Source organism: Nerophis ophidion, linkage group LG10, assembly GCF_033978795.1.
Source record: "Nerophis ophidion isolate RoL-2023_Sa linkage group LG10, RoL_Noph_v1.0, whole genome shotgun sequence".
NCBI lineage: Eukaryota > Metazoa > Chordata > Actinopteri > Syngnathiformes > Syngnathidae > Nerophis > Nerophis ophidion.
The window spans coordinates 2790715-2817446 of record NC_084620.1 but is presented as its reverse complement, the minus strand read 5'-3'; the positions used below and the strand labels follow the sequence as shown (position 1 = coordinate 2817446).

General features: G+C 39.4%; 1 protein-coding gene across 1 annotated transcript in view; it reads right to left on the bottom strand.

Moving 5' to 3' along the window:
* Positions 1-26732, bottom strand: part of lin7a (lin-7 homolog A (C. elegans)) — a 71539-nt gene that overhangs the window by 26925 nt on the left and 17882 nt on the right. Inside the window, exon 2 of the mRNA XM_061912026.1 lies at positions 18276-18375. Coding sequence (XP_061768010.1) covers positions 18276-18315 — 40 coding nt within the window. The 5' untranslated portion in view covers positions 18316-18375. The remainder of the gene's footprint in view (positions 1-18275; positions 18376-26732) is intronic.

The following is a 26732-nucleotide window of genomic DNA, read 5'->3' as shown; positions in this document are numbered from 1 at the left end:
TGACATGGAACCAATTGATGGAGCCGCCCGCGATGCTCCATTAGCAGTCCTGCCTCGCAGTAACAAATCAAGGTGAGGAATGTGCTGACTGATGAGAAACTTTGAAGCAAGGAATCGAGCTGCAGAAGATTATGTGTACAGTAGGTTGGAACCAGGGAAGCCCATGCGGCCTGACTGCTATCACTGGCTATTGTTTGGAGTTTGAGTTTGAGTTTATTTGGAACATGCAAGCATACAACATAATACATCACACATACAACATGATACATCACACATACAACATGATACATCACACATACAACATGATACATCACACATACAACATGATACATCACACATACAACATGATACATCACACATACAACATGATACATCACACATACAACATGATACATCACACATACAACATGATACATCACACATACAACATGATACATCACACATACAACATGATACATCACACATACAACATGATACATCACACATACAACATGATACATCACACATACAACATGATACATCACACATACAACATGATACATCACACATACAACATGATACATCACACATACAACATGATACATCACACATACAACATGATACATCACACATACAAGATGATACATCACACATACAACATGATACATCACACATACAACATGATACATCACACATACAACATGATACATCACACATACAAGATGATACATCACACATACAACATGATACATCACACATACAACATGATACATCACACATACAACATGATACATCACACATACAACATGATACATCACACATACAACATGATACATCACACATACAACATGATACATCACACATACAACATGATACATCACACATACAACATGATACATCACACATACAACATGATACATCACACATACAACATGATACATCACACATACAACATGATACATCACACATACAACATGATACATCACACATACAACATGATACATCACACATACAACATGATACATCACACATACAACATGATACATCACACATACAAGATGATACATCACACATACAACATGATACATCACACATACAAGATGATACATCACACATACAACATGATACATCACACATACAAGATGATACATCACACATACAACATGATACATCACACATACAACATGATACATCACACATACAACATGATACATCACACATACAACATGATACATCACACATACAAGATGATACGTCACACATACAACATGATACATCACACATACAACATGATACATCAAACATACAACATGATACATCACACATACAACATGATACATCACACATACAACATGATACATCACACATACAACATGATACATCACACATACAACATGATACATCACACATACAACATGATACATCACACATACAACATGATACATCACACATACAACATGATACATCACACATACAACATGATACATCACACATACAACATGATACGTCACAATTTCCAGTTCCTCTTTTCAACATGTTGGAAAAGGAGTAGGAAGAAGCAGAGCTTATTTAATCCTACCCCTTTTCTTTTACATAACACTTGCTAAAACTTTTGTTCACTTCCTGTTCTCAATGTATTCATAATGTACGCTCCATAAGTAATCACAATAAAAATAAATAAATAATTGGCGAAGTAAGTTTTATTCCATACGATGAGATAAGTAAGATTATTTTGAGAATGAATAAAATCAGAATGTTTATCTTTGTACTTTGTAAACACTTCCAGTTTGAAGAGTTCCTTGAAGTGGATGATATTAGTACATTGTTTGATTGCTTTGCTTAATCCATTCCATCATTTCATTCCACATACTGATACACTAAAGGTCTTAAGTGTTGGACGTGCGTACAAATGTTTTAAATGACATTTTTCTCTAAGATTATATTTTTTCTTCTTTTGTTGAGAAGAATTGTTGTATATTTTTGGGAAGCAGGTTATAGTTTGCTTTGTGTATAATTTTAGCTGTTTGTAAATTCACTTTGTTGTGGAATTTCAGTATCTTTGATTCAATAAATAAAGGCTTTGTATGTTCTCTATATCCAACATGATGTATTATTCTAACTGATCTTTTTTGGAAACTGTTAGTGAATGAAGCCTACTTTTGTAATTATTTCCCCATATTTCTACACAGTAACTCAGATACAGAATATGAAGTGATTTTTAGTCCAGAACATATTTGGCTTTATTCATTATTGACGTATTTCTTACTACTTTATGTTGTATATTTTTTACTTGAGATTTCCAGTTCAAATTAACATCAATCTTTATATCCAGAAATTTGGTTTCATTTACTCTTTCAATTTCTATTCCGTCTATTTGTATTTGTAAAAATAGACGGATATATTTGTTTGTTTTGGTATTTCTAATCACTTGAAAAGAATAATGTGTCTGAATATGTAACCCCAACTACTTTAATAGCTTAAAATTGTAAATTCCCCAATAGCCTTGGACTTGGCCCCAGCAACACTTTTTGACTCTTTTACCCATTAGTCTAATCAATCAATCAATCAATCAATCAATGTTTATTTATACAGCCCTAAATCACAAGTGTCTCAAAGGGCTGCACAAACCACAACGACATCCTCAGTACGGAGGTTCACTTATTGGCTCTTTCCCTATAAGAGAGTGAATAATTAATCGGGGCGCACCTTTGGCGGAAGTTTTTCTGTGGTGCTTATGAACGTAATCGATTGTGCTTTTGCAGGAGTGAGACCAACGCTGTAACATTTACATGTAACCCCGTTTCATTACCATGAATTGATTAATGTGGACTTAAACAAGTTGAAAAACTAATTGGGGTGTTACCATTTAGTGGTCAATTGTACGGAATATGTACTGTACTGTGAAATCTACTAATAAAAGTATCAATCAATCAAGTTCCTCTGAAATCTTCCAGAAGACCCGATCTCTGACTGTTCGACAATGGAATGTGAGTAGAGTCTAACACCCACATCTGCAAGAGTGGTGATTAAAATGTAATCATTTAGTGTTGAAACTGTTTGCATCGGTGCGAAGGAGGCGATCGCGATGCAATGACAAACGACAGAGAAAGTATAGTACATATTTGGACTGTCGGAAATAAAAATATAGGCCATATACACGTAGCAAAAAATGAAACAAACAGTAAAAAAACACCCAACTGGCCTTTAAGATATCACTCGTCGAACAAACATGTTAACAGCGCTAAATATATCTTTGCGGCGTACCTCAGGGATCAATACTTGGACCAAAATTGTTACATTTTTACATCAACGACATTTGTAAAGTTACAAAAGACTTCATTTGCAGATGACACTCCTGTGTTTTATTCCAGTGGTTTGCAAACTTTTTTCAGTGATGTACCCCTTGTAAACATTTTTTTTAATTCAAGTACCCCCTAATCAGAGCAAAGCATTTTTGGTTGACAAGAAGAGATAAAGAAATAAAATACAGCACTATGTCATCAGTTTCTGATTTATTAAAATTGTATAACAGTGCAAAATACTGCTCATTTGTAGTGGTCTTTCTTGAACTATTTGGAAAAAAAGATAAAAAAATAACTAAAAACTTGTTGAAAAAAAACCCAAGTGATTTAATTACAAATAAAGATTTCTCCACATAGAAGTAATCATCAACTTAAAGTGCCCTCTTTGGGGATTGTAATAGAGATCCATCTGGATTCATCAACTTCATTCTAAACATTTCTTCACAAAAACAAAATATTTAACATCAATATTTATGGAACAGGTCCACAAAAAAATCTAGCTGTCAACACTGAATATTGCATTGCTGCATTTCTTTTCACACTTTATGAACTTACATTCATATTTTGTTCAAGTATTATTCAATAAACACATTTATAAAGTATTTTTGAATTCTTGTTATTTTTAGAATATTTTTTAAAATCTCACGTACCCCTTGGCATACCTTCAAGTACCCCCAGGGGTACGCGTACCCCCATTTGAGAACCACTGGTTTATTCAGTACAGAACACAGAAGCTAATACAAATCACAGGCGAAATGAAAAAATTAAAAAGAGGGTTTGACTAGAACAGACAATTTTTGAATCTCAGTAAAACTACAATAATGCTAATTGGTAAAAGAAAGTCAAACACAAATACAAATAGACAGAGTAGATTTTGAAAAAGAGTCAAATAAATCACATTATAATAGATTATAAAATGAATCTCATATAGAAAATGTGAAACATAAGGTGGAAAGAAATATTTCAATAATGAATAAGGCAAAATATAAACTTAACCAAAAATCAGTATATATTTTCTACTGCTGGCAAGTGTTATATCTGGGTTATTGTGCAGAAATATGGGGAAATAACTAAAAAAGTATGCTTCAGTCACTAACCGTGTTGCAAAAAACGTCAGTTAGAATAGTACATAATGTTGGATATAGAGAACATACAAACCCTTTATTTATTGAATCCAAAATAAAGAAATCAATGATTTGGTAAATTTATAAACAGCTAAAATGATGTACAAAACAAACTATAACCTGCTATCTATTAATGTACAACAACTGTTTTTAACAAAAGAGGAAAAATGTAACCTTAGAGAACAATCTAACTTAAAACCTTTGTATGCACGTACAACATTTAAAACCTTTAGCATATCAGTATGTGGAATTAAATAATAGAACGGGTTAAGAAAATAAGTCAAACAATGTACTAATATGATCCACTTTAAGAAACTGTTCAATCTGCAAGCGTTCACAAAGTACAAAGAAGAAGACTTATGATAGATTTTTGAACCTATTGAAAAGACTATAGCATTTATTCCAGTCAGTGAATCACAACTGACTTAAGTATTTATGAAGAAAACTGTTGTATTTAGAACAGGAAGTGGGCAAATGTATTAGTTATTGTTGTGAAGTAAAAAAACAAGGTAGAATTAAATAAGTGTTGTTTCTACCTACTCATTTTCAGACATGTTGAAAGGAAAAAATGAAAATATGTGAAATATTTGATGTATTGTATTGAAATTTTATACATGTTCAAAATAAATTTCAAACTTTTCTGCAGACAAGACGACGCTCTTTTCTCCAGGAGCCGCGTCCTCCTGGAACTTCTCTGGCGCACTTCCTAGGATTAGCCCCCGGAAAACGCAGAACTTCTAGTTTCAGGCACCTTTGGAGTCATTTTGATACTTTAAGCCTTAACTTAAGAATGCAAATCTTATCGCTGCTTTCAGTGGATAGCAGGGGTCACCAACACGGTGCCCGCGGGCACCAGGTAGCCCGTAAGGACCAGATGAGTCGCCCGTTGGCCTGTTCTAAAAATAGCTCAAATAGCAGCACTTACCAGTGAGCTGCCTCTATTTTTTTAAATTTTATTTATGTACTAGCAAGCTGGTCTCGCTTTGCTCAACATTTTTAATTATAAAAGAGACAAAACTCTAATAGAATTTGAAAATCCCGGAAAATATTTTAAAGACTTGGTCTTCACTTGTTCAAATAAATTTTTTTTTTTTTTTCTTATTACTTTCAGAAAGACAATTTTAGAGAAAAAATACAACCTTAAAAGTGATTTTAGGGTTTTTAAACACATATACCTTTTTACGTTTTAAATTCCTTCCTCTTCTTTCCTGACAATTTACATCAATTTTCAAGTAAATTTATTTATTTTTATTGTAAAGAATAATAAATACATTTTAATTTAATTCTTCATTTTAGCTCCTGTTTTTTTGATGAAAAATATTTGTGAAATATTTCTAAAAACTTATGATTAAAATTTAAAAAAAAATTCTGGCAAATCTAGAAAATCTGTAGAATCAAATTTAAATCTTATTTTAAAGTTTTTTGAATTTCTTTTAAAATTTTTGTTCTGGAAAATCTAGAAGAAATAATGATTTGTTTTTGTTACAAATATAGCTTGGTCCAATTTGTTATATATTCGAACAAAGTGCAGATTGGATTTTGACCTATTTAAAACATGTCATCAAAATTCTAAAATTAATCCTAATCAGGAAAAATTACTAATGATGTTCCATAAATTATTTTGAATTTTTTCAAAAAGATTCGAATTAGCCAGTTTTTCTCTTCATATTTTTCGGTTGAATTTTGAATTTTAAAGAGTCGAAACGGAAGATAAACCATGTTTCAAAATTTAATTTACATTTTTTTTGTGTTTTCTCCTCTTTTAAACCGTTCAATTAAGTGTTTTTTTTCATCATTTATTCTCTACTAAAAACCTTCAGTGAAAGGAAAAAATGTACGAAGGAATGACAGACAGAAATACCCATTTTTTTTTATATATATAGATTTATTTATTGAATGTAAATTAAGCAAATTTTTGACAATTTATTTAAGTGTGTATCAAACTGGTAGCCCTTCGCATTAATCAGTACCCAAGAAGTAGCTCTTGGTTTCAAAAAGATTGGTGACCCCTGGTGTAGATAGTATCTCATTGACTGCAGTTCTAGTTAACCTGATTTTAAAGTCAAACATGTTTTGGTTGAGATAAATAAGTGCAAGCGTTGTTCGGTACCATCTGTGTTTTCAGCATTGCCAAAACGACACACAAAAACGGTGCCTACATGTCAGCGTAATTGTGCTGCAAAGCCTAGCACCAGCTAATAAGTGTCCCCTGTTGACACCGAGCTCCATAACTCTGAGGTAATGAAGACGGCTGGCTGCTGGCCGCCAGGCCTCTCGCTCGCGCCGCCAGATAACAAAAAAAAAAACTATAGACCAAGCGGTGTGAAAACAACGTGAATGCGGGCGGCCGCTTATGTGATGGATTGTGTCAACATCCAAGGGCGGCTCTCCAGTCAACTGCACAGATTCCCAGCTCGGGATGCACTCCGCTCGGCGCTATTGTGCTCAAGTAGGTCATCAAACGCACTGCGGGACCAGGCATTGAATGCACCGTGACGGAAATAAATAAAAACACAGCGTGGCTGCAGGGGATGGCGCTCACGTCAATGACCAAATGACCACTGCAAGACATGTGACAGGCAGGAAGGAACAGAGAGGATTCTGGTGCTGGTTCATCACAATCTTTTCCTCAAACAGGAACAGGAAGGGGCGTTTTTTGTCCTGTCCTGACCCAACATTCCTTGGAAAACTTTCCATTTCCTCCTTAATGACACTCCCAGATGAAGACTTGAAAGAGATTTCAACATGCAAACCAATGCCCAAAGACCCCCGGACTCAAACCTAAAAAATAAACAAACCCCAAAACATTTCTGCGTCTAAATCAGTGGTTCTTAACCTGGGTTCGATCGAACTCTAGGGGTTCGGTGAGTCGGCGTCAGGGGTTCGGCGGAGGTCAAAGCACACCCGACTCATCGTGTAATTAAAAACTTCTCCTTATTGGCGTATTATGGATACCCCCAAACAATGTTCCCTCTAAATTTCCATCTGATTTACAGATGTGTAATTTGTGGTTTTGTTCTTTGAACGAGATGTTCATGCACGGTTCATTTTGTGCACTAGTAAAACATATAACTTTGTCTTTAATTAGAATTTTTTATTTATTTTTTTTTTCACTAAAGGGTTCGGTAAACGCGCATATGAAATTGTTGGGATTCGGTACATCCAATAAGGTTAAGAACCACTGGTCTAAATACATTCAATCCATCCATCCATCCATCCATCCATTTTCTACCGCTTATTCCCTTTTTGGTCGCGGGGGACGCTGGCGCCTATCTCAGCTACAATCGGGTGGAAGGCTACGTACACCCTGGACAAGTCGCCACCTCATCGCAGAGCCAACACAGATAGACAGACAACATTCACACACTAGGGACCATTTAGTGTTGCCAATCAACCTATCCCCAGGTGCATGTCTTTGGAAGTGGGAGGAAACCGGAGTACCCGGAGGGAACCCACGCAGTCACGGGGAGAACATGCAAACTCCACACAGAAAGATCCCGAGCCCGGGATTGAACCCTGACTACTCAGGACATTCAATCCAATCCACTTTATTTATATCAATCAATCAATCAATGTTTACTTATATAGCCCTAAATCACTAGTGTCTCAAAGGGCTGCACAAACCACCACGACATCCTCGGTAGGCCCACATAAGGGCAAGGAAAACTCACACCCAGTGGGACGTCGGTGACAATGATGACTATGAGAACCTTGGAGAGGAGGAAAGCAATGGATGTCGAGCGGGTCTAACATGATACTGTGAAAGTTCAATCCATAATGGATCCAACACAGTCGCGAGAGTCCAGTCCAAAGCGGATCCAACACAGCAGCGAGAGTCCCGTTCACAGCGGAGCCAGCAGGAAACCATCCCAAGCGGAGGCGGATCAGCATCGCAGAGATGTCCCCAGCCGATACACAGGCAAGCAGTACATGGCCACCGGATCGGACCGGACCCCCTCGGACCGGACCCCCTCCACAAGGGAGAGTGGGACATAGAAGAAAAAGAAAAGAAACGGCAGATCAACTGGTCTAAAAAGGGAGTCTATTTAAAGGCTAGAGTATACAAATGAGTTTTAAGGTGAGACTTAAATGCTTCTACTGAGGCACATTTAAACAACATTTAAACAACAATAACGTTTCCAAAGTGCTGCACAGCCATGTTAAAAACAATATTAAAAAAAACAATATTATGCTCCACCAATGACTGAATAAAAACAAAAAATAAATAAATATAAAACCAATATAAAAAAAAATATGATTAAAAACTATTTTAAAGGGTAAAATCAATTAAAGCAGTAAAATAGAAATCAAAGTGTATAAAAAACAGGACAACTGGAGGACAGAGGACCACACAACTCACGTAGTGTTAAAAGCCAAAGAATAAAAGTGGGTCTTAAGACGAGACTTAAGACCCACATTGAATAAAAATAGCGTGCAACTAATTAAATATTAGAAACATGGAAAGAAATCAAACTAACTTTACCAACCTGGGGAACCTCACTATTCACATTGCACCAAAGCTTCCTGTTTACTTCCTGAAGTTAATGTTAAAGTACCAATGATTGTCACACACATACTAGATGTGGTGAAATTATCCTCTGCATTTGACCCATCACCCTTGATCACCCCTGGGAGGTGAGGGGAGCAGTGGGCAGCAGCGGTGGCCGCGCCCGGGAATTATTTTTGTTGGTTTAACTCCCAATTCAAACCCTTGATGCGGAGTGTCTACAAGTCGTGTAAACATACCTACAGCCTTTTTCCTGGGGAACAGATGTTGCAGATGTTGAAATCTGGAAATTTTACGGTAAAATTCTGATTGTTCTCCCAGGAAGGCAGACGGACGACTCGGGGCATGGCGTGCCGGTAAAAACAGGATTTAATCTTGAACTCAAAAGGTACAAAAAAAAGTACAAACAAAAGGCGCGCACAAGGCGGAAACACAACTTAGACAAAATTTTGGACAATAAACAAAACTTACTTGACAGTAGTGATGGGTCCGGCAACACCCATGCATCGGCGCTTGCGTCGAGCTCATAGGGCAAAACCCCGTGCCGCTTTTCGAAAGTCACGTGACCGATACGCAAACTGTGTCGCACTGACGCCTGCGCGCCAAACTTTGTTTGTAAGGAAGAGCATCTGTCAACGAGATGCTGCTGCCAACAGAATTGCCGCACTTCTGTCGTTGGTCATTTATCGTCGTCGGAGATCATTTCCGCCGTGTGGGAATATTTTGATCATCCATCCATCCATCCATTTTCTACCGCTTATTCCCTTTCGCAGCCGCGGGGGGCCCTGGCGCCTATCTCAGCTATAATCAGGCGGAAGGCAGGGTACACCCTGGACATGTCGCCACCTCGTCGCAGGGCCAACACAGATAGACAGACAACATTCACACTCACATTCACACACTAGGGACCATTTAGTGTTGCCAATCAACCTATATCGGAAAAAAAGGTATTTGTGTTCATTTCCTTGTCGTTTCATCCTGTTTTATTAAAAGTTTCTACACGATCTGTTAGTAGGGCTGTAACGGTACGTGTATTTGTATTGAACCGTTTCGGTACGGGGGGTTTTCTAAGCTAAAGTCTTAACAAGCTGCTTTGCTTCTTCTGCCTCAGCACCCAGCATTGTCTCACCTACACAACCATCTGGTTACATTAAAAAGCAGGAACAGTGAATCCCTTAGATAGCTCAGTTAGTAGAGTAGAGGGCTGTAGCTGCTTATGCTGAGTTCCTTAGGGCAGTGGTTCTCAACCTTTTTTCAGTGATGTACCCCCTGTGAACATTTTTTTAATTCAAGTACCCCCTAATCAGAGCAAAGCATTTTTGGTTTAAAAAAACAAATGAAGTAAAATACAGCACTATGTCATAAATTTCTGATTTATTAAATTGTATAACAGTGCAAAATATTACTCCTTTGTAGTGGTCTTTCTTGAACTATTTTGGAAAAAAAAGATATACAAATAACTAAAAACTTGTTGAAAAATAAACAAGTGATTCAATTAAAAATAAAGATTTCTACACATAGAATTAATCAACTTAAAGTGTCTTCTTTCTTAACATTTCTTCACAAAAAAAGACAACTTTAACATCAATATTTATGGAACATGTCCACAAAAAATCTAGATGTCAACACTGAATATTGCATTGTTGTATTTTTTTTTCTCATTTTTTGAACTTACATTCATATTTTGTTGACGTATTATTCAATAAATATATTTATAAAGGAGTTTTGAATTGTTGCTATTTTTAGAAGATTTGAAAAAAAATCTCACGTACCCCTTGGCATACCTTCAAGTACCCCAAGGGGTACGCGTACCCCCATTTGAGAACCACTGCCTTAGGGCACTGGTTCAAATCCAGCTCGATGGATCACTCCTTAAGTTTTCACCATGAATTGATTAACGTGGACTTGAAGTTGAAAAACTTATTGGGGTGTTACCATTTAGTGGTCAATTGTACGGAATATGTACTGTACTGTGCAATCTACTAATACAAGTTTCAATTAATCAATCAACAGTGCGTATTCAGAGCGCATGTAAAAAAAAAATAATAATAATAAAAATTCCCAGTCCACAAGTATCCTCATTCACAACACGTTCTCTTAGATTTCCATGTTATGATACATGTTCACATTATTTATTGACTGTATCTAAAAAAGAAAAAAACTATTTTTATTTAAATTAAGATATGAAATAATCCTAAATAAAATACAATTACTTAATTTATATTATTGTATATACTAGGTCATAAAATCAGTGTCAGTTGAGTCTAGGTTGCCTGCAGGGATTTGTAATGTCCAGCAGATGTCAGTATTTAGTGACACAGTATTGACACAGCATCATTACAGTTTTGCAGTGTGTCGAAACGCTTCATGACGCCTCATCAACCCATTACTACGTGCCGGTAAAAACATGATTTAATCTTGAACTCAAAAGCTACAAAAAAGTACGAACAAAAGGCGGAAACAAAACTTAGACGAAATTATGGACAATAAACCAAACTTACATGACAGGAAAACAAGCATGAATCCACGGCATGAAGGAGCAGCATGAACTTGGGCGTGAAAAATCTAGCATGGACCGAGCATGAAAAGAACAATGACGCAAGGCCGACTGACTGGCAAAGACAATCTTAAATACTGCCTCTGATTAGCGCTTGGGAAGCAGGTGAGCGGGCGAGCACTAATCAGAGACAGGTGAACACAATAAGTAACCATGGCGACAAAACAAGGGAGTGGAATAAACAGGAAGCAATGGAGTCTTAAACAAAACAGAACTTAACGAAACAAAACATTGTCACAAAACATGACGGATTGCCACTTTTTGGTGGTTTTTACACCAAATTACTATAAACTGAAAAACGGTCCCATTGTAATTTTTTTCAGTAAAACGTTGAGGACTAAAGTGCCAGATCTATGGTCCTTGTTTTTACATCGCATTACTGTGAATGGAAAAATAACACAGCTGTTATTACAGTAAAATTCCTACAACTGAGCTGCCAGTTTTTCGCTTTAAAATTTTGCAGATCTAAAATTTGACGATAAACGGTATTAATGATAAAGGCATTCACGACGGTTTACTTTCTGTTTTTTTTGTCTACGACAGCCCGTTTAGGCAGGTAACTTGTTGAGCCTAAATCAATGGCTCCCTCTGCTGGTTTCATATATGCATGCATCGTGATGAGGCTTTGGTCAAACTGCTTGTAAAATCAGCTTTTTTTTGTGCCAAATGAAGGCTGCTAAGTAACTAACAGCCCGTTTAGGCTGCAAACTAGTCAGATTTGAATCATTACGCCCTCTGCTGGTGGCTGCCTGTTTTACATCTGCAAGTATCATACACCTTGTCACGCTGCCTGTTGTTTAAAACATTTTATTTCAGGTAAGTAAAGTAAAGTACCAATAGAGCAGGCTACTGACAAGGAACCTCACTATGCTCCGAATCTTCTTGTTTATTTCCGGTTTGATTTGTCTACTACAGCCCGTTTAGGCAGGTAACTTGTTAGGCCTGAGTCAATGATGCCCTCTGCTGGTTTCGTATCTGAATGCATCGGGATGAGGCTCCGGTCAAACTGCTTCTTAAAACAGCTTTTTTTGTGCCAAATTAAGGCTGCTAACTAACTAACAGCCCGTTTAGGCTGCGAACTAGTCAGATTTGAATCATTACGCCCTCTGCTGGTGGCTGCCAGTTTTAGATCTGCAAGTATCCTAAACCTTGTCAAGCTGCCTGTTGTTAAAAACTGTTTTTTTTTCCAGATAAAGCAGGCTACTGACAAGTTGGGACCTCACCATGCTCCGAATCTTCCTGTTTATTTCCGGTTTGATTTGTCTACCACAGCCCGTTTAGGCAGGTAACTCGTTAGGCCTGACTCAATGATGCCCTCTGCTGGTTTCGTATCTGAATACATCATAATGAGGCTTTGGTCTCACTGCTTGTAAAAACAACTGTTTTATGACGAATGAAGACTGCTAACAAAATGCAGCCCGTTTAGGCTGCTAATTGGTCAGATTTTAGTTAATTACGCCCCCTTTAGATCTGCAAGTTTCATTAATGTTGCCTGTTGTTAAAAACTTTTTTCCCAGGTAACAAAGGCCACTGATGGGTTGGAACCTCACGCTGCACCGAATCTTCCCTTTTATTGTCAATTTGGATGTGTACAACAGCCCGTTTAGGCAGGTAACTTGTTAGGCCTGACTCAATGATGCCCTCTGCTGGTTTCGTATCTGAATGCATCATGATGAGGCTCTGGTCACACTGCCTGTAAAAACAACAGTTTTATGACGAATAAAGGCTGCTAACGAAATACAGCCCGTTTAGGCTGCGAACTAGTCAGATTTGAATCATTACGCCCTCTGCTGGTGGCTGCCAGTTTTAGATCTGCAAGTATCCTAAACCTTGTCAAGCTGCCTGTTGTTAAAAACTGTTTTTTTTCCAGATATAGCAGGCTACTAACAAGTTGGGACCTCACCATGCTCCGAATCTTCCTGTTTATTTCCGGTTTGATTTGTCTACCACAGCCCGTTTAGGCAGGTAACTTGTTAGGCCTGACTCAATGATTCCCTGTGCTGGTTTTGTATCTGAATGCATCATGATGAGGTTCAGCTCGCACTGCCTGCAAAACATGTTTGTTTTTTTTATGACGGATGAACTGACAGCCCATTTAGGCTGCTGACTAGTCAGAGCTGACTCATTTACACCTTCTGCTGCCAGTTTTAGATCTGCAAATATCATAAACCTTGTCACACTGCCTGTTGTTAAACTGTTTATTTTCCCAGGTAACGGAGGCTTGTAACTAGTTGGAGCCTCACTCTTGTCTACGGCCTGTTTTTTTTTTTGTTGACACCAGTCCGTTTAGGCGGGTAATTTGTTAGGCCTGACTCAGATCTGACTTTCATATCTGAATGCATCGTGAGGCTTTGATCACACTGCCTGTTAAAACATTTTGTTTTAAAAGCGGAATAAAGGCTAACTAACAGAACAGCCTGTTTAGGCTGCTAACTATTCATTATGCCAAAATGCTGGTGGCTGCCAGTTTTAGATCTGCCCTGCTGGTTGAAAACTATTTTCCTTTTTAGCTAACAAAGGCTACTGACAAGTTGGAACCTCCCTCTGCACCGAATCGTCCCGTTAATTGCTGGTTTTGATCTCCACAACAGCCCCTTTAGGCAGCTGACTCGATGATGTCCTCTGCTGGTTTATGAGGCTTTATTCACACGATCTTTAAAATCGGCCATTTTCGGACAAAAAAAAGCTGCTGACCAGTTGGAACCTCACTCCGCGACAAAGCTTCCCGTTAATTTCTGCTCAACAGCCCCTTTAGGCAGCTGACTCGATGATGTCCTCTGCTGGTTTTAGAGGCTTTATTCACAAAATCTTTAAAATCGGCCATTTTCGGACAAACAAAAGCTGCTGACCAGTTGGAAACTCACTCAGCGACAAAGCTTCCCGTTAATTTCTGCTCAACAGCCCCTTTAGGCAGCTGACTCGATGATGTCCTCTGCTGGTTTATGAGGCTTTATTCACACAATCTTTAAAATCGGCCATTTTCGGACAAAAAAAAGCTGCTGACCAGTTGGAACCTCACTCTGCGACAAAGCTTCCCGTTAATTTCTGCTCAACAGCCCCTTTAGGCAGCTGACTCGATGATGTCCTCTGCTGGTTTTAGAGGCTTTATTCACAAAATCTTTAAAATCGGCCATTTTCGGACAAACAAAAGCTGCTGACCAGTTGGAAACTCACTCAGCGACAAAGCTTCCCGTTAATTTCTGCTCAACAGCCCCTTTAGGCAGCTGACTCGATGATGTCCTCTGCTGGTTTATGAGGCTTTATTCACACAATCTTTAAAATCGGCCATTTTCCGACAAACAAAAGCTGCTGACCAGTTGGAACCTCACTCTGCAACAAAGTTTCCCGTTAATTTCTGCTCAACAGCCCCTTTAGGCAGCTGACTCGATGATGTCCTCTGCTGGTTTATGAGGCTTTATTCACACAATCTTTAAAATCGGCCATTTTCGGACAAACAAAAGCTGCTGACCAGTTGGAACCTCACTCCGCGACAAAGTTTCCCGTTAATTTCTGCTCAACAGCCCCTTTATGCAGCTGACTCGATGATGTCCTCTGCTGGTTTATGAAGCTTTCTTCACACGATCTTTAAAATCGGCCATTTTCGGACAAACAAAAGCTGCTGACCAGTTGGAACCTCACTCCGCGACAAAGTTTCCCGTTAATTTCTGCTCAACAGCCCCTTTAAGCAGCTGACTCGATGATGTCCTCTGCTCGTTTTAGAGGCTTTATTCACACGATCTTTAAAATCTGCCATTTTCGGACAAACAAAAGCTGCTGACCAGTTGGAACCTCACTCCGCGACAAAGTTTCCCGTTAATTTCTGCTCAACAGCCCCTTTAGGCAGCTGACTCGATGATGTCCTCTGCTGGTTTTAGAGGCTTTATTCACACGATCTTTAAAATCCGACATTTTCGGATACACAAAAGCTGCTGACCAGTTGGAACCTCACTCCGCGACAAAGCTTCCCGTTAATTTTTGCTCAACAGCCCCTTTAGGCAGCTGACTCGATGATGTCCTCTGCTGGTTTATGAGGCTTTATTCACACAATCTTTAAAATCGGCCATTTTCGGACAAACAAAAGCTGCTGACCAATTGGAACCTCACTCTGCGACAAAGCTTCCCGTTAATTTCTGCTCAACAGCCCCTTTAGGCAGCTGACTCGATGATGTCCTCTGCTCGTTTTAGAGTCTTTATTCACACGATCTTTAAAATCGGCCATTTTCGGACATACAAAAGCTGCTGACCAGTTGGAACCTCACTCTGCGACAAATCTTCCCGTTAATTTCTACTCAACAGCCCCTTTAGGCAGCTGACTCGATGATGTCCTCTGCTGGTTTTAGAGGCTTTATTCACACGATTTTTAAGATCGGCCGTTTTCGGACAAACAAAAGCTGCTGACCAGTTGGAACCTCACTCTGCAACAAAGTTTCCCGTTAATTTCTACTCAACAACCCCTTTAGGCAGCTGACTCGATGATGTCCTCTGCTGGTTTTAGAGGCTTTATTCACACGATCTTTAAAATCTGCCATTTTCGGACAAACAAAAACTGCTGACCAGTTGGAACCTCACTCTGCGACAAAGCTTCCCGTTAATTTCTGCTCAACAGCCCCTTTATGCAGCTGACTCGATGATGTCCTCTGCTGGTTTATGAAGCTTTCTTCACACAATCTTTAAAATCGGCCGTTTTCGGACAAACAAAAGCTGCTGACCAGTTGGAACCTCACTCTGCGACAAAGTTTCCCGTTCATTTCTGCTCAACAGCCCCTTTAGGCAGCTGACTCGATGATGTCCTCTGCTGGTTTATGAGGCTTTACTCACACAATCTTTAAAATCGGCCATTTTCAGACAAACAAAAGCTGCTGACCAGTTGGAACCTCACTCTGCGACAAAGTTTCCCGTTAATTTCTGCTCAACAGCCCCTTTAGGCAGCTGACTCGATGATGTCCTCTGCTGGTTTTAGAGGCTTTATTCACACGATCTTTAAAATCGGCCATTTTCGGACAAACAAAAGCTGCTGACCAGTTGGAACCTCACTCTGCGACAAAGCTTCGTATTAATTTCTGCTCAACAGCCACTTTAGGCAGCTGACTCGATGATGTCCTCTGCTGGTTTTAGAGGCTTTATGCACACGATCTTTAAAATCGGCCATTTTCGGACAAACAAAAGCTGCTGACCAGTTGGAACCTCACTCTGCGACAAAGTTTCCCGTTAATTTCTGCTCAACAGCCCCTTTAGGCAGCTGACTCGATGATGTCCTCTGCTGGTTTTAGAGGCTTTATTCACACGATCTTTAAAATCGGCCATTTTCGGACAAACAAAAGCTGCTGACCAGTTGGAACCTCACTCTGCGACAAAGCTTCCCGTTAATTTCTGCTCAACAGCCCCTTTAGGCAGCTGACTCGATGATGTCCTCTGCTGGTTTTAGAGGCTTTATTCACACGATCTTTAAAATCGGCCATTTTCGGACAAACAAAAGCTGCTGACCAGTTGGAACCTCACTCTGCGACAAAGCTTCGTATTAATTTCTGCTCAACAACCCCTTTAGGCAGCTGACTCGATGATGTCCTCTGCTGGTTTATGAGGCTTTACTCACACGATCTTTAAAATCGGCCATTTTCGGACAAACAAAAGCTGCTGACCAGTTGGAACCTCACTCTGCGACAAAGCTTCCTGTTAATTTCCGGTTTTGATGTATACCTCAGCCGGTTTAGGCATTTGCTTAGTCAGGTCTGACTCAACACCGCCCTCTGTTTGTGGTTGCCTGTTTTTATCTGCGTACATTATAACCAGGCCCTGCGTCGAGGTAGTGACTTGTCCAGGATGTCACCTGGATAATGCTCCAGCTCCCCGTGACTCAGAGAGGGACAAGCAGTAGTAAAATGGATGGAAGGATGAATGGATGGATAAATATTATAAACGCTATCACACTGCCTGTAAAAAAAAACTATTTTCCAAGAACCTCACTCCGTTCACATTGCACCAAGTCATCCTGTTCACGTCCTGTTTTGATGTCGACAACCACCCGTTTAGGTTGCTGACTTGTTAGGTCTGGATGAATCAGTGCACACGCTCTGCTAGTTGCCGTCTTTTTTACCTCCGCATGTGTCATATGAGAAAAAACACGTTTTTTTTCCCGCCTTTTTCCTGGAGGCGAAGGCGATGCGACGATTTTACGGTGTCAGCTCGTGGTCATAAATGTATTTATAACTATATCTCAGATGACTGATACTGTCCGCGTTAGGTGCAGGAAAATATGTCTCTTTTCTGTGAGCTTACGGCCAACATCATATTTGAGCATGCACGCCACGTGGATGCAGTTTCACGTCGAAATGTGTGACAATAAAAATCACCAATGGTCGTAGCTGATTTTAAATGGACCACATGTTTTGGGTTTTCGGTTGTAGTTTGCATCACGCTAAGGGGTTATCTCGAATGTTTGCACCCTGTCATACTTTAAAACGACATAGGCTGAAGCAGACATAACAATATTGTAGGAATAGTTCTAGAATGGCTGCGGCCAAGGTGGAATATGAAAGTTGCCTCCCATTACCTGAATGTGGATTGCAGTGAACGCAGTTATTTATTTTTTTTGCATAATAATCAATAGGATGAGTACTGATATTAAAAAGGATGCAGGACGTGAACGCAACACCGTGCACGGTCTATCGGCACACACATGAATGACGTTTCTTCTTTTTCTTCTTCATCATCATCATGTGCAGTCTCGTCTGACGACGTGAGATTTGCATGAAACTGCGATGGATTGTGCTATAAAAGGGTGAGAATAGCAAGAAATGTGCCTTTACCTCGATCCAGACTGAGCGGCTGTTGGAGCACTGTCGCCATGACTGCTGTTTACTGGAGTCGACTCGCACTGGAGGGAAGCTGCAGCATCACACACACACACTGAGAGAGAGAGAGAGAGAGAGAGGGAGAGAGGGGGGGGGAGAGAGAGGGAGAGCGATAATACACTCTACTATCTCCCAAGGCATATTTTTTTATCTTTTTATTAAGTAAACACAACCACAAAGCACAAAATATCGCTGTCATTAAATTCATTATTTTTTTTACCAATTATTTTTTTGTTAATATAATACCAACACGCAAAAAAATTACACAGCACAAAATTGCCGCTTGGTAGTTTTTTTTAGTTAATATTTTTCCTGGAATTTTTGTCAATAAAAAACAAAAAACAGCCCAGAGCACAGAATGAGCCCTTAAAAATTTAAACACAAGATAAACATTTATTTTACAACAAAAAAATACATTCAAAGAGCACAAAAATAATTTATAATAATTTATGTAATATAATGTGTATAATAATTTGTATGTAGTTCTTTTATAGATTTTTTTTCCACTATTGAAATTCGCAGACTACAAAAAGAGTCCTCAATAATAATAAAAAAAAATGTAAAAGATAAATTACATCCACAAAGTGAAAACATAATTTAAGTGTATTTGTATTTTTTTCACTGATGATTTGAAAGAAATAAAATAAAATAAGAAAAAATAAAATAAACAACACACAATCAGTAAAGGTCTGCTTCATAATTGTTTTTCATTTAATTTTATTACCTTTGTTTGAAGGAATAAAAATACATTCACAAAGCACAAATTGACTTCTCAATTATTTTTAAATAAAATGTAATGGAATAAAAAACAAAAATCACTCGGCACAAAATGACATCTTAATAATTTCTCGATAAAATTCATTAAACATTTTGTAGAACAAAATTTACATTCTGGAGCACCACATAACATGTATTAAGGTTTTATGTATTTTTTCCATATTTGTCACTGAAAAGCAAAAAAAAAAAAATTTAAATCCAAGAGCACAAAATTAATTGGATAATTTCTAATTATTTATCTTTATTATTTTGAAATAAAATTCCATTCAAACGGAAAATAATAACTGCTAATAATTTTTAAGTATTTTTCATCGGGTATTTGGCAATAAAAACACAATAATAAAAATATATATTTTTTAAAAATAAAATATTTATTCACAAACCACAAAAGTAATTATCAATATTTTTAAACAGATTTAATATATTTTTTTTATTAAATAAACTTACAACACAGAAGTACACCTTTTTAATTGTGATGAAATATTTTTTTTAAATCCACAAAGCACAAAATAATCACTAAAACCAATCATTTCAATTTTTTCATGATCCTAGGCATAATTAATGTATCATTAAATTGTTTTTAACATTTAAAAGTTACATTCCCAAAGCAGAAAAAAAAACAACTAATAATTTGTATGTACAGTTTTTTGTATTTTCTTTTCATTGCTTATATGTCATTTTTTATATATGCAAAAACTAAATTGATAGAGTACAGAATGACTTCTCGAGCATTCCTTGTGACATTTTATGGTTAATTTTGTGTTGAATAAGAAACAAAAAAAATCAAAGCGCACAAAATTAACAGACATAAAGTATTTATTGATCCATAGTACACATACAATGCCGCTGCCTGCATAAATATACTACATTTGTTAACGCATAAAGCCACAACAAACTCAATATTCATTCTGCCTTGCTGTGGAATGAAGAAGGGTCAGTGGAAGTACTGAGAACTCGTAGTTCCAAAACAAAAGGACTTGTGCATTGTTATTATTATCATTACTGATTGTAATGTCATTGATTTAAGCTGGCAAAGCAAAAAGCAGCATGTCAGTGATTGCACCGTGGGAGGCTTCATCGTGCACATGCAGCTGTTGACCTCCTCGGCTGCACGTCACGTGCATGTTTTCGCGCCGGCACGTGCAAAAAAACTAAGTCGTACATAATCCATCTAACCATCAATCCATCCATGCAACCATCCATGCATGCATGCATGTATCCATGCATGCATGCATCCAAGCTTGGGTTGATTGCTGCCATATTAAACTCTTTGGGATTAATCCTTCATGTTGTTGGCCTTCGTGTACAAACCCCGTTTCCATACGAGCTGGGAAATTGTGTTGGATGTAATTATAAACAGAATACAATGATTTGCAAATCCTTTTCAACCCATATTCAATTGAATGCACTACAACAGGGGTGTCAAACTCAAATGCAGAGTGGGCCAAAATTTAAAACGGAACAAACTAACCTTTTAATAGGGACCCAAACAAGTTTTGCATTGAATATTGAACAAGCAAGGCTTATATAACTTTATAGTGACATGCAAAATAGAGTTTCAAATAATAATAATAATTAAAAAATATCAATGGCATATCAAATAAAATTTAAATAAAAATTTAATGCCTGGGACTGGGTTTGGTGGTAGTGGGGGTGTATATTGTAGCGTCCCGGAAGAGTTAGTGCTGCAAGGCGTTCTGGGTATTTGTTCTGTTGTGTTTATGTTGTGTTACGGTGCGGATGTTCTCCCGAAATGTGTCATTCTTGTTTGGTGTGGGTTTAAAGAGTGGCGCATATTTGTAACAGTGTTAAAATTATTCATACGGCCACCCTCAGTGTGACCTGTATGGCTGTTGACCAAGTATGCCTTGCATTCACTTGTGTGTGTGTATAAGCCGCATATATTATGTGACTGGGCCGGAACGCTGTTTGTATAGAGGAAAAGCGGACGTGGAGACAGGTTGTAGAGAACGCCAAAGGCAGTGCCTTTAAAGCCCACTCCAAATATTGTTGTCCGGGATGAAATTTGGGAGGGGCACTGGACTTCGGGAGTCTCCCGGGAAAGTCGAAAGGGTTGGCAAGTAAGAGTGTTAGTGGTGAATGCGGTGTTACAGCGGCGGGCCAGCTCTAATGTTAATTTGATATTGCCTCAGGGGCCAAGTGAAATTACACGGCGGGCCAAATTTGGCCCGCGGGCCAGAGTTTGACACCCATGCACTACAAAGACAAGATATTTGATGTTCAAACTCATACACTTTATTTTTTTTGCAAATAAAAATTTACTTAGAATTTCATGGCTGCAACATGTGCCAAAGTAGTTGGGAAAGGGCATGTTCACCACTGTGTTACATCACCTTTTCTTTTAACAACACTCAATAAACGTTTGGGAACTGAAGAAACTAATTGTTGAAGCTTTGAAAGCGGAATTCTTTCTCATTCTTGTTTTATGTAGAGCTTCAGTCCTTCAACAGTCCGGGGTCTCCGCTGTCGTATTTTACGCTTCATAATGCGCCACACATTTTCCATGGGAGACAGGTCTGGACTGCAGGTGGGCCAGGAAAGTACCCGCACTCTTTTACTATGAAGCCACGCTGTCGTAACACGTGGCTTGGCATTGTATTGCTGAAATAAGCAGGGGCGTCCATGATAACGTTGCTTGGATGACAACATATGTTGCTCCAAAACCTGTATGAGCTTTGAAAGTGGAATTCTTTCTCATATTTGTTTTATGTTGAGCTTCAATCGTTCAACAGTCCGGGGTTTCCGCTTTCGTATTTTACGATTCATAATGCGTAAAGTCGGTAATGATGTCGGTTTTTGATGCAGTACCGCCTGAGGGATCAACGGTCCGTAATATCATCGCTTACGTGCAGTGATTTCTTCAGATTTTTTAAACTTTTTGATGATTTTACGACCGTAGATGGTAAAATCCCTAAATTCCTTGCAATAGCTCGTTGAGAAATGTTGTTCTAAAACTGTTAGACGATTTGCTTACAAAATGGTGACCCTCACCCCATCCTTGTTTGTGAATTACTTAGCATTTCATGGAAGCTGCTTTTATACCCAATCATGGCACCCACCTGTTCCCAATTAGCCTGCACACCTGTGGGATGTTCCATATAAGTGTTTGATGAGCATTCCTCAACTTTATCAGTATTTATCGCCACCTTTCCCAACTTCTTTATCACGTGTTGCTGGCATCAAATTCAAAAGTTAATGATTATTTGCAAAAAAATTTTTTTTATTATTTTGAAGATCAAATATGTTGTCTTTGTAGCATATTCAACTGAATATGGGTTGAAAATTATTTGCAAATCATTGTATTCTGTTTATATTTACGTCTAACACAATTTCCAAACTCAAATGGAAACGGGGTTTGTACTTCACATCTGCTGCCTGTAATGTGTTATTACATATTGCATTTTTTTTGTTTCAAAGAAGTCGTATAAATTACATAGACAACTGCAGTGCACACTTTTACAGTGAGGTGTTGTGTATTTATTTGATATTTTAGCGAACTAGCATTCACAACAACACGGATCAGCAAGTACGACTAGGATTATTTTTCCCGGTGATGTTACATTGCTGGCAGTAAGTCGAACACATTTCCAGTGAGGGTTGGACTCCGCCAAGGCTGTCCTTTGTCACCAATTCTGTTCATAACTTTTATGGACAGAATTTCTAGGCGCAGTCAAGGCGTTGAGGGGTTCCGGTTTGGTGACCGCAGGATTAGGTCTCTGCTTTTTGCAGATGATGTGGTCCTGATGGCTTCATCTGACCGGGATCTTCAGCTCTCGCTGGATCGGTTCGCAGCCGAGTGTGAAGCGACCGGAATGAGAATCAGCACCTCCAAGTCCGAGTCCATGGTTCTCGCCCGGAAAAGGGTGGAGTGCCATCTCCGGGTTGGAGAGGAGACCCTTCCCCAAGTGGAGGAGTTCAAGTACCTAGGAGTCTTGTTCACGAGTGGGGGAAGAGTGGATGGTGAGATCGACAGGCGTGGCGTCTTCAGTAATGCGGACGTTGTACCGATCCGTTGTGGTGAAGAAGGAGCTGAGCCGGAAGGCAAAGCTCTCAATTTACCGGTCGATCTACATTCCCATCCTCACCTATGGTCATGAGCTTTGGGTCATGACCGAAAGGATAAGATCACGGGTACAAGCGGCCGAAATGAGTTTGGGTCTCTCCCTTAGAGATAGGGTGAGAAGCTCTGCCATCCGGGAGGAACTCAAAGTAAAGCCGCTGCTCCTCCACATCGAGAGGAGCCAGATGAGGTGGTTCGGGCATCTGGTCAGGATGCCACCCGAACGCCTCCGGAGGGAGGTGTTTAGGGCACGTCCAACCGGTAGGAGGCCACGGGGAAGACCCAGGACACGTTGGGAAGACTATGTCTCCCGGCTGGCTTGGGAACGCCTCGGGATCCCCCGGGAAGAGCTAGACGAAGTGGCTGGGGAGAGGGAAGTCTGGGTTTCCCTGCTTAGGCTGTTGCCCCCGTGACCCGACCTCGGATAAGCGGAAGAAGATGGATGAATGTTACCTGCACTGGCTTCCTGTGCACTTAAGATGTGACTTTAAGGTTTTACTACTTACGTATAAAATACTACACGGTCTAGCTCCATCCTATCTTGCCGATTGTATTGTACCATATGTCCCGGCAAGAAATCTGCGTTCAAAGGACTCCGGCTTATTAGTGATTCCCAAAGCCCAAAAAAAGTCTGCGGGCTATAGAGCGTTTTCATTTCGGGCTCCAGTACTCTGGAATGCCCTCCCGGTAAAAGTTCGAGATGCCACCTCAGTAGAAGCATTTAAGTCTCACCTTAAAACTCATTTGTATACTCTAGCCTTTAAATAGACTCCCTTTTTAGACCAGTTGATCTGCTGTTTCTTTTCTTTTTCTTCTATGTCCCACTCTCCCCTGTGGAGGGGGTCCGGTCCGATCCGGTGGCCATGTACTGCTTGCCTGTGTATCGGCTGGGGACATCTCTGCGCTGCTGATCCGCCTCCGCTTGGGATGGTTTCCTGCTGGCTCCACTGTGAACGGGACTCTCGCTGCTGTGTTGGATCCGCTTTGGACTGGACTCTCGCGACTGTGTTGGATCCATTATGGATTGAGCTTTCACAGTATCATGTTAGACCCGCTCGACATCCATTGCTTTCCTCCTCTCCAAGGTTCTCATAGTCATCATTGTCACCGACGTCCCACTGGGTGTGAGTTTTCCTTGCCCTTATGTGGGCCTACCGAGGATGTCGTGGTGGTTTGTGCAGCCCTTTGAGACACTAGTGATTTAGGGCTATATAAGTAAACATTGATTGATTGATTGATTGATACTTGCTTGCCAGCTTGTTGTCAGGCAGATTAGTCGCCTCTGTTTCATTGGGGCTGACTCACACCACAGAGAATGGACGAGGAAAGTCGGCAAAAAAAGAAGGCGGCGCTATGAGGAGAAGTCACTTAACTTCTACTATTGATTAAATACCAAACACTTGTTTTTTCAATTAAATTTATCATGACAACTTGCTGGACTGAGGGTAGTATTGCATCTTTTCTACAAAACCCAAAACCAGTGAAGTTGGCACGTTATGTAAGTTTCACATAGAAACAGAATACAACGATTTGCAAATTGTTTTCAACTTATTTTCAATTGAATGGACTGCAAAGACAAGATGTTTAATGTTCAAACTGATTTTTTTTTTTTTTTTGCAAATAATCATTGATTTATAATTTAATGGCAGCAACACATTGCAAAAAAGGTTGGCACAGTGACACTGTGTTACATGGCCTTTCCTTTTAACAACACTCAGTTTGGGAACTGAGGAGACCAATTTTTGAAGCATTTCAGGTGGAATTCTTTCCCATTCGTGCTTGATGTAAAACTTAAGTTGTTCAACGGTCCGCTGTCGTATTTTAGGCTTCATGATGCGCCACACATTTTCAATGGGAGACAGGTCCGGACTACAGACAGGTCAGTCTAGTACCCGCACTCTTTTACTATGAAACTACGCTGTTGTAACACATGGCTTGGTATTGTCTTGCTGAAATAAGCAGGGGCGTCCAAATGTTGCTTCAAAATTTGTAAATAGTAAATGGGTTATACTTGTTATTATCCGCTGCCCGGATCATATTTTGATTTAGATTTTTGAGTCTTTTTGTCTTTTCTGTTTGTTTTGGACTCATTCGGTTCCGGTTTGTGCGCCTCTCAGTTTGTTTCCATGGTTGCTCATTGTTTTCACCTGCCGCTTGCTCCTGACGCGCACCTGTGTTGGGATTACTGTCATTATTTAGCCTGCCTTCTCCCATCAGTCTGCCTTGCTTCCTAATTTGTCTTTGCACAACAAGTGACAACGTTGGTTCCCGGTTCTGCTTATGCTAGCTTCCATTCTAAGCCCATTTTGTTTTTGTTGCTCCCATGCTAGCCCTTTTGATTTTTGTTTAAGTCTGCTTTATTCTTAAAGGGGAACATTATCACAATTTCAAAAGGGTTAAAAACAATAAAAATCAGTTCCCAGTGGCTTGTTGTATGTTTTGAAGTTTTTTTCAAAATGTTACCGGTCTCCGAAAAGCCCTAAAAAAAGCTTTAAAGTGCTTGATTTTCGCTATTTGCGATGCGACCATCCATCTCCCTGTGACGTCATACAGTGCTGCCATGTAAACAAACAATGGGAATACCACAGCAAGATATAGCGACATTAGCTCGGATTCAGACTCGGATTTCAGCGGCTTAAGCGATTTAACAGATTACGCATGTATTGAAACGGATGGTTGGAGTATGAAAGTATTGAAGAAGAAACTGAAGCTATCGAGCGAATAGCTATTGACGCTATTCATAGCCATAGCATGGCCGAATAGCTGCGTTAGCATCGCCGGTAAAATGTGCGGACCAAACGATCAGGACTTTCGCATCTTTTGACACTTGAGCAACTTAAATCTGTCGATTGATAAGTGTTTTTTTCGCATTAAATGTGGGTGGAAGGAAACGTGATATAGTTGCAAATGCATCTGCAGGTTATCCATACATCTCTGTGCCATGTCTGCTTTAGCACTGCCGGTAAATAGCATGTTAGCATCGATTAGCATAGCATGTTAGCATCGATTAGCTGGCAATCAACATCAACAAAACTCACCTTTGTGATTTAGTTGACTTTATGGTTGCAAATGCATCTGCAGGTTATCCATACATCTCTGTGCCATGTCTGGTTTAGCACCGCCGGTAAATAGCATGTTAGCATCGATTAGCATAGCATGTTAGCATCGATTAGCTGGCAGTCACGCCGCGACCAAATATGTCTGATTAGCACATAAGTCAACATCAACAAAAATCACCTTTGTGATTTAGTTGACTTTATCGTTGCAAATGCATCTGCAGGTTATCCATACATCTCTGTGCCATGTAAAATGTGGAGACACTCCGGCACATTCAATGGGGGTCTGGCGGCAGACACTTTCGCATCTTTGTGCCAGTGGTGCAACTTGAATCCCTCCCTGTTAGTGTTGTTACACCCTCCGACAACACACCAACGAGGCATGATGTCTCCAAAGTTCCAAAAAATTGTCGAAAAAATAGAAAATAACAGAGCTGAGACCCGGTGTTTGTAATGTGTTGAAAATGAAAATGGCGTCTGTATTACCTCGGAGACGTC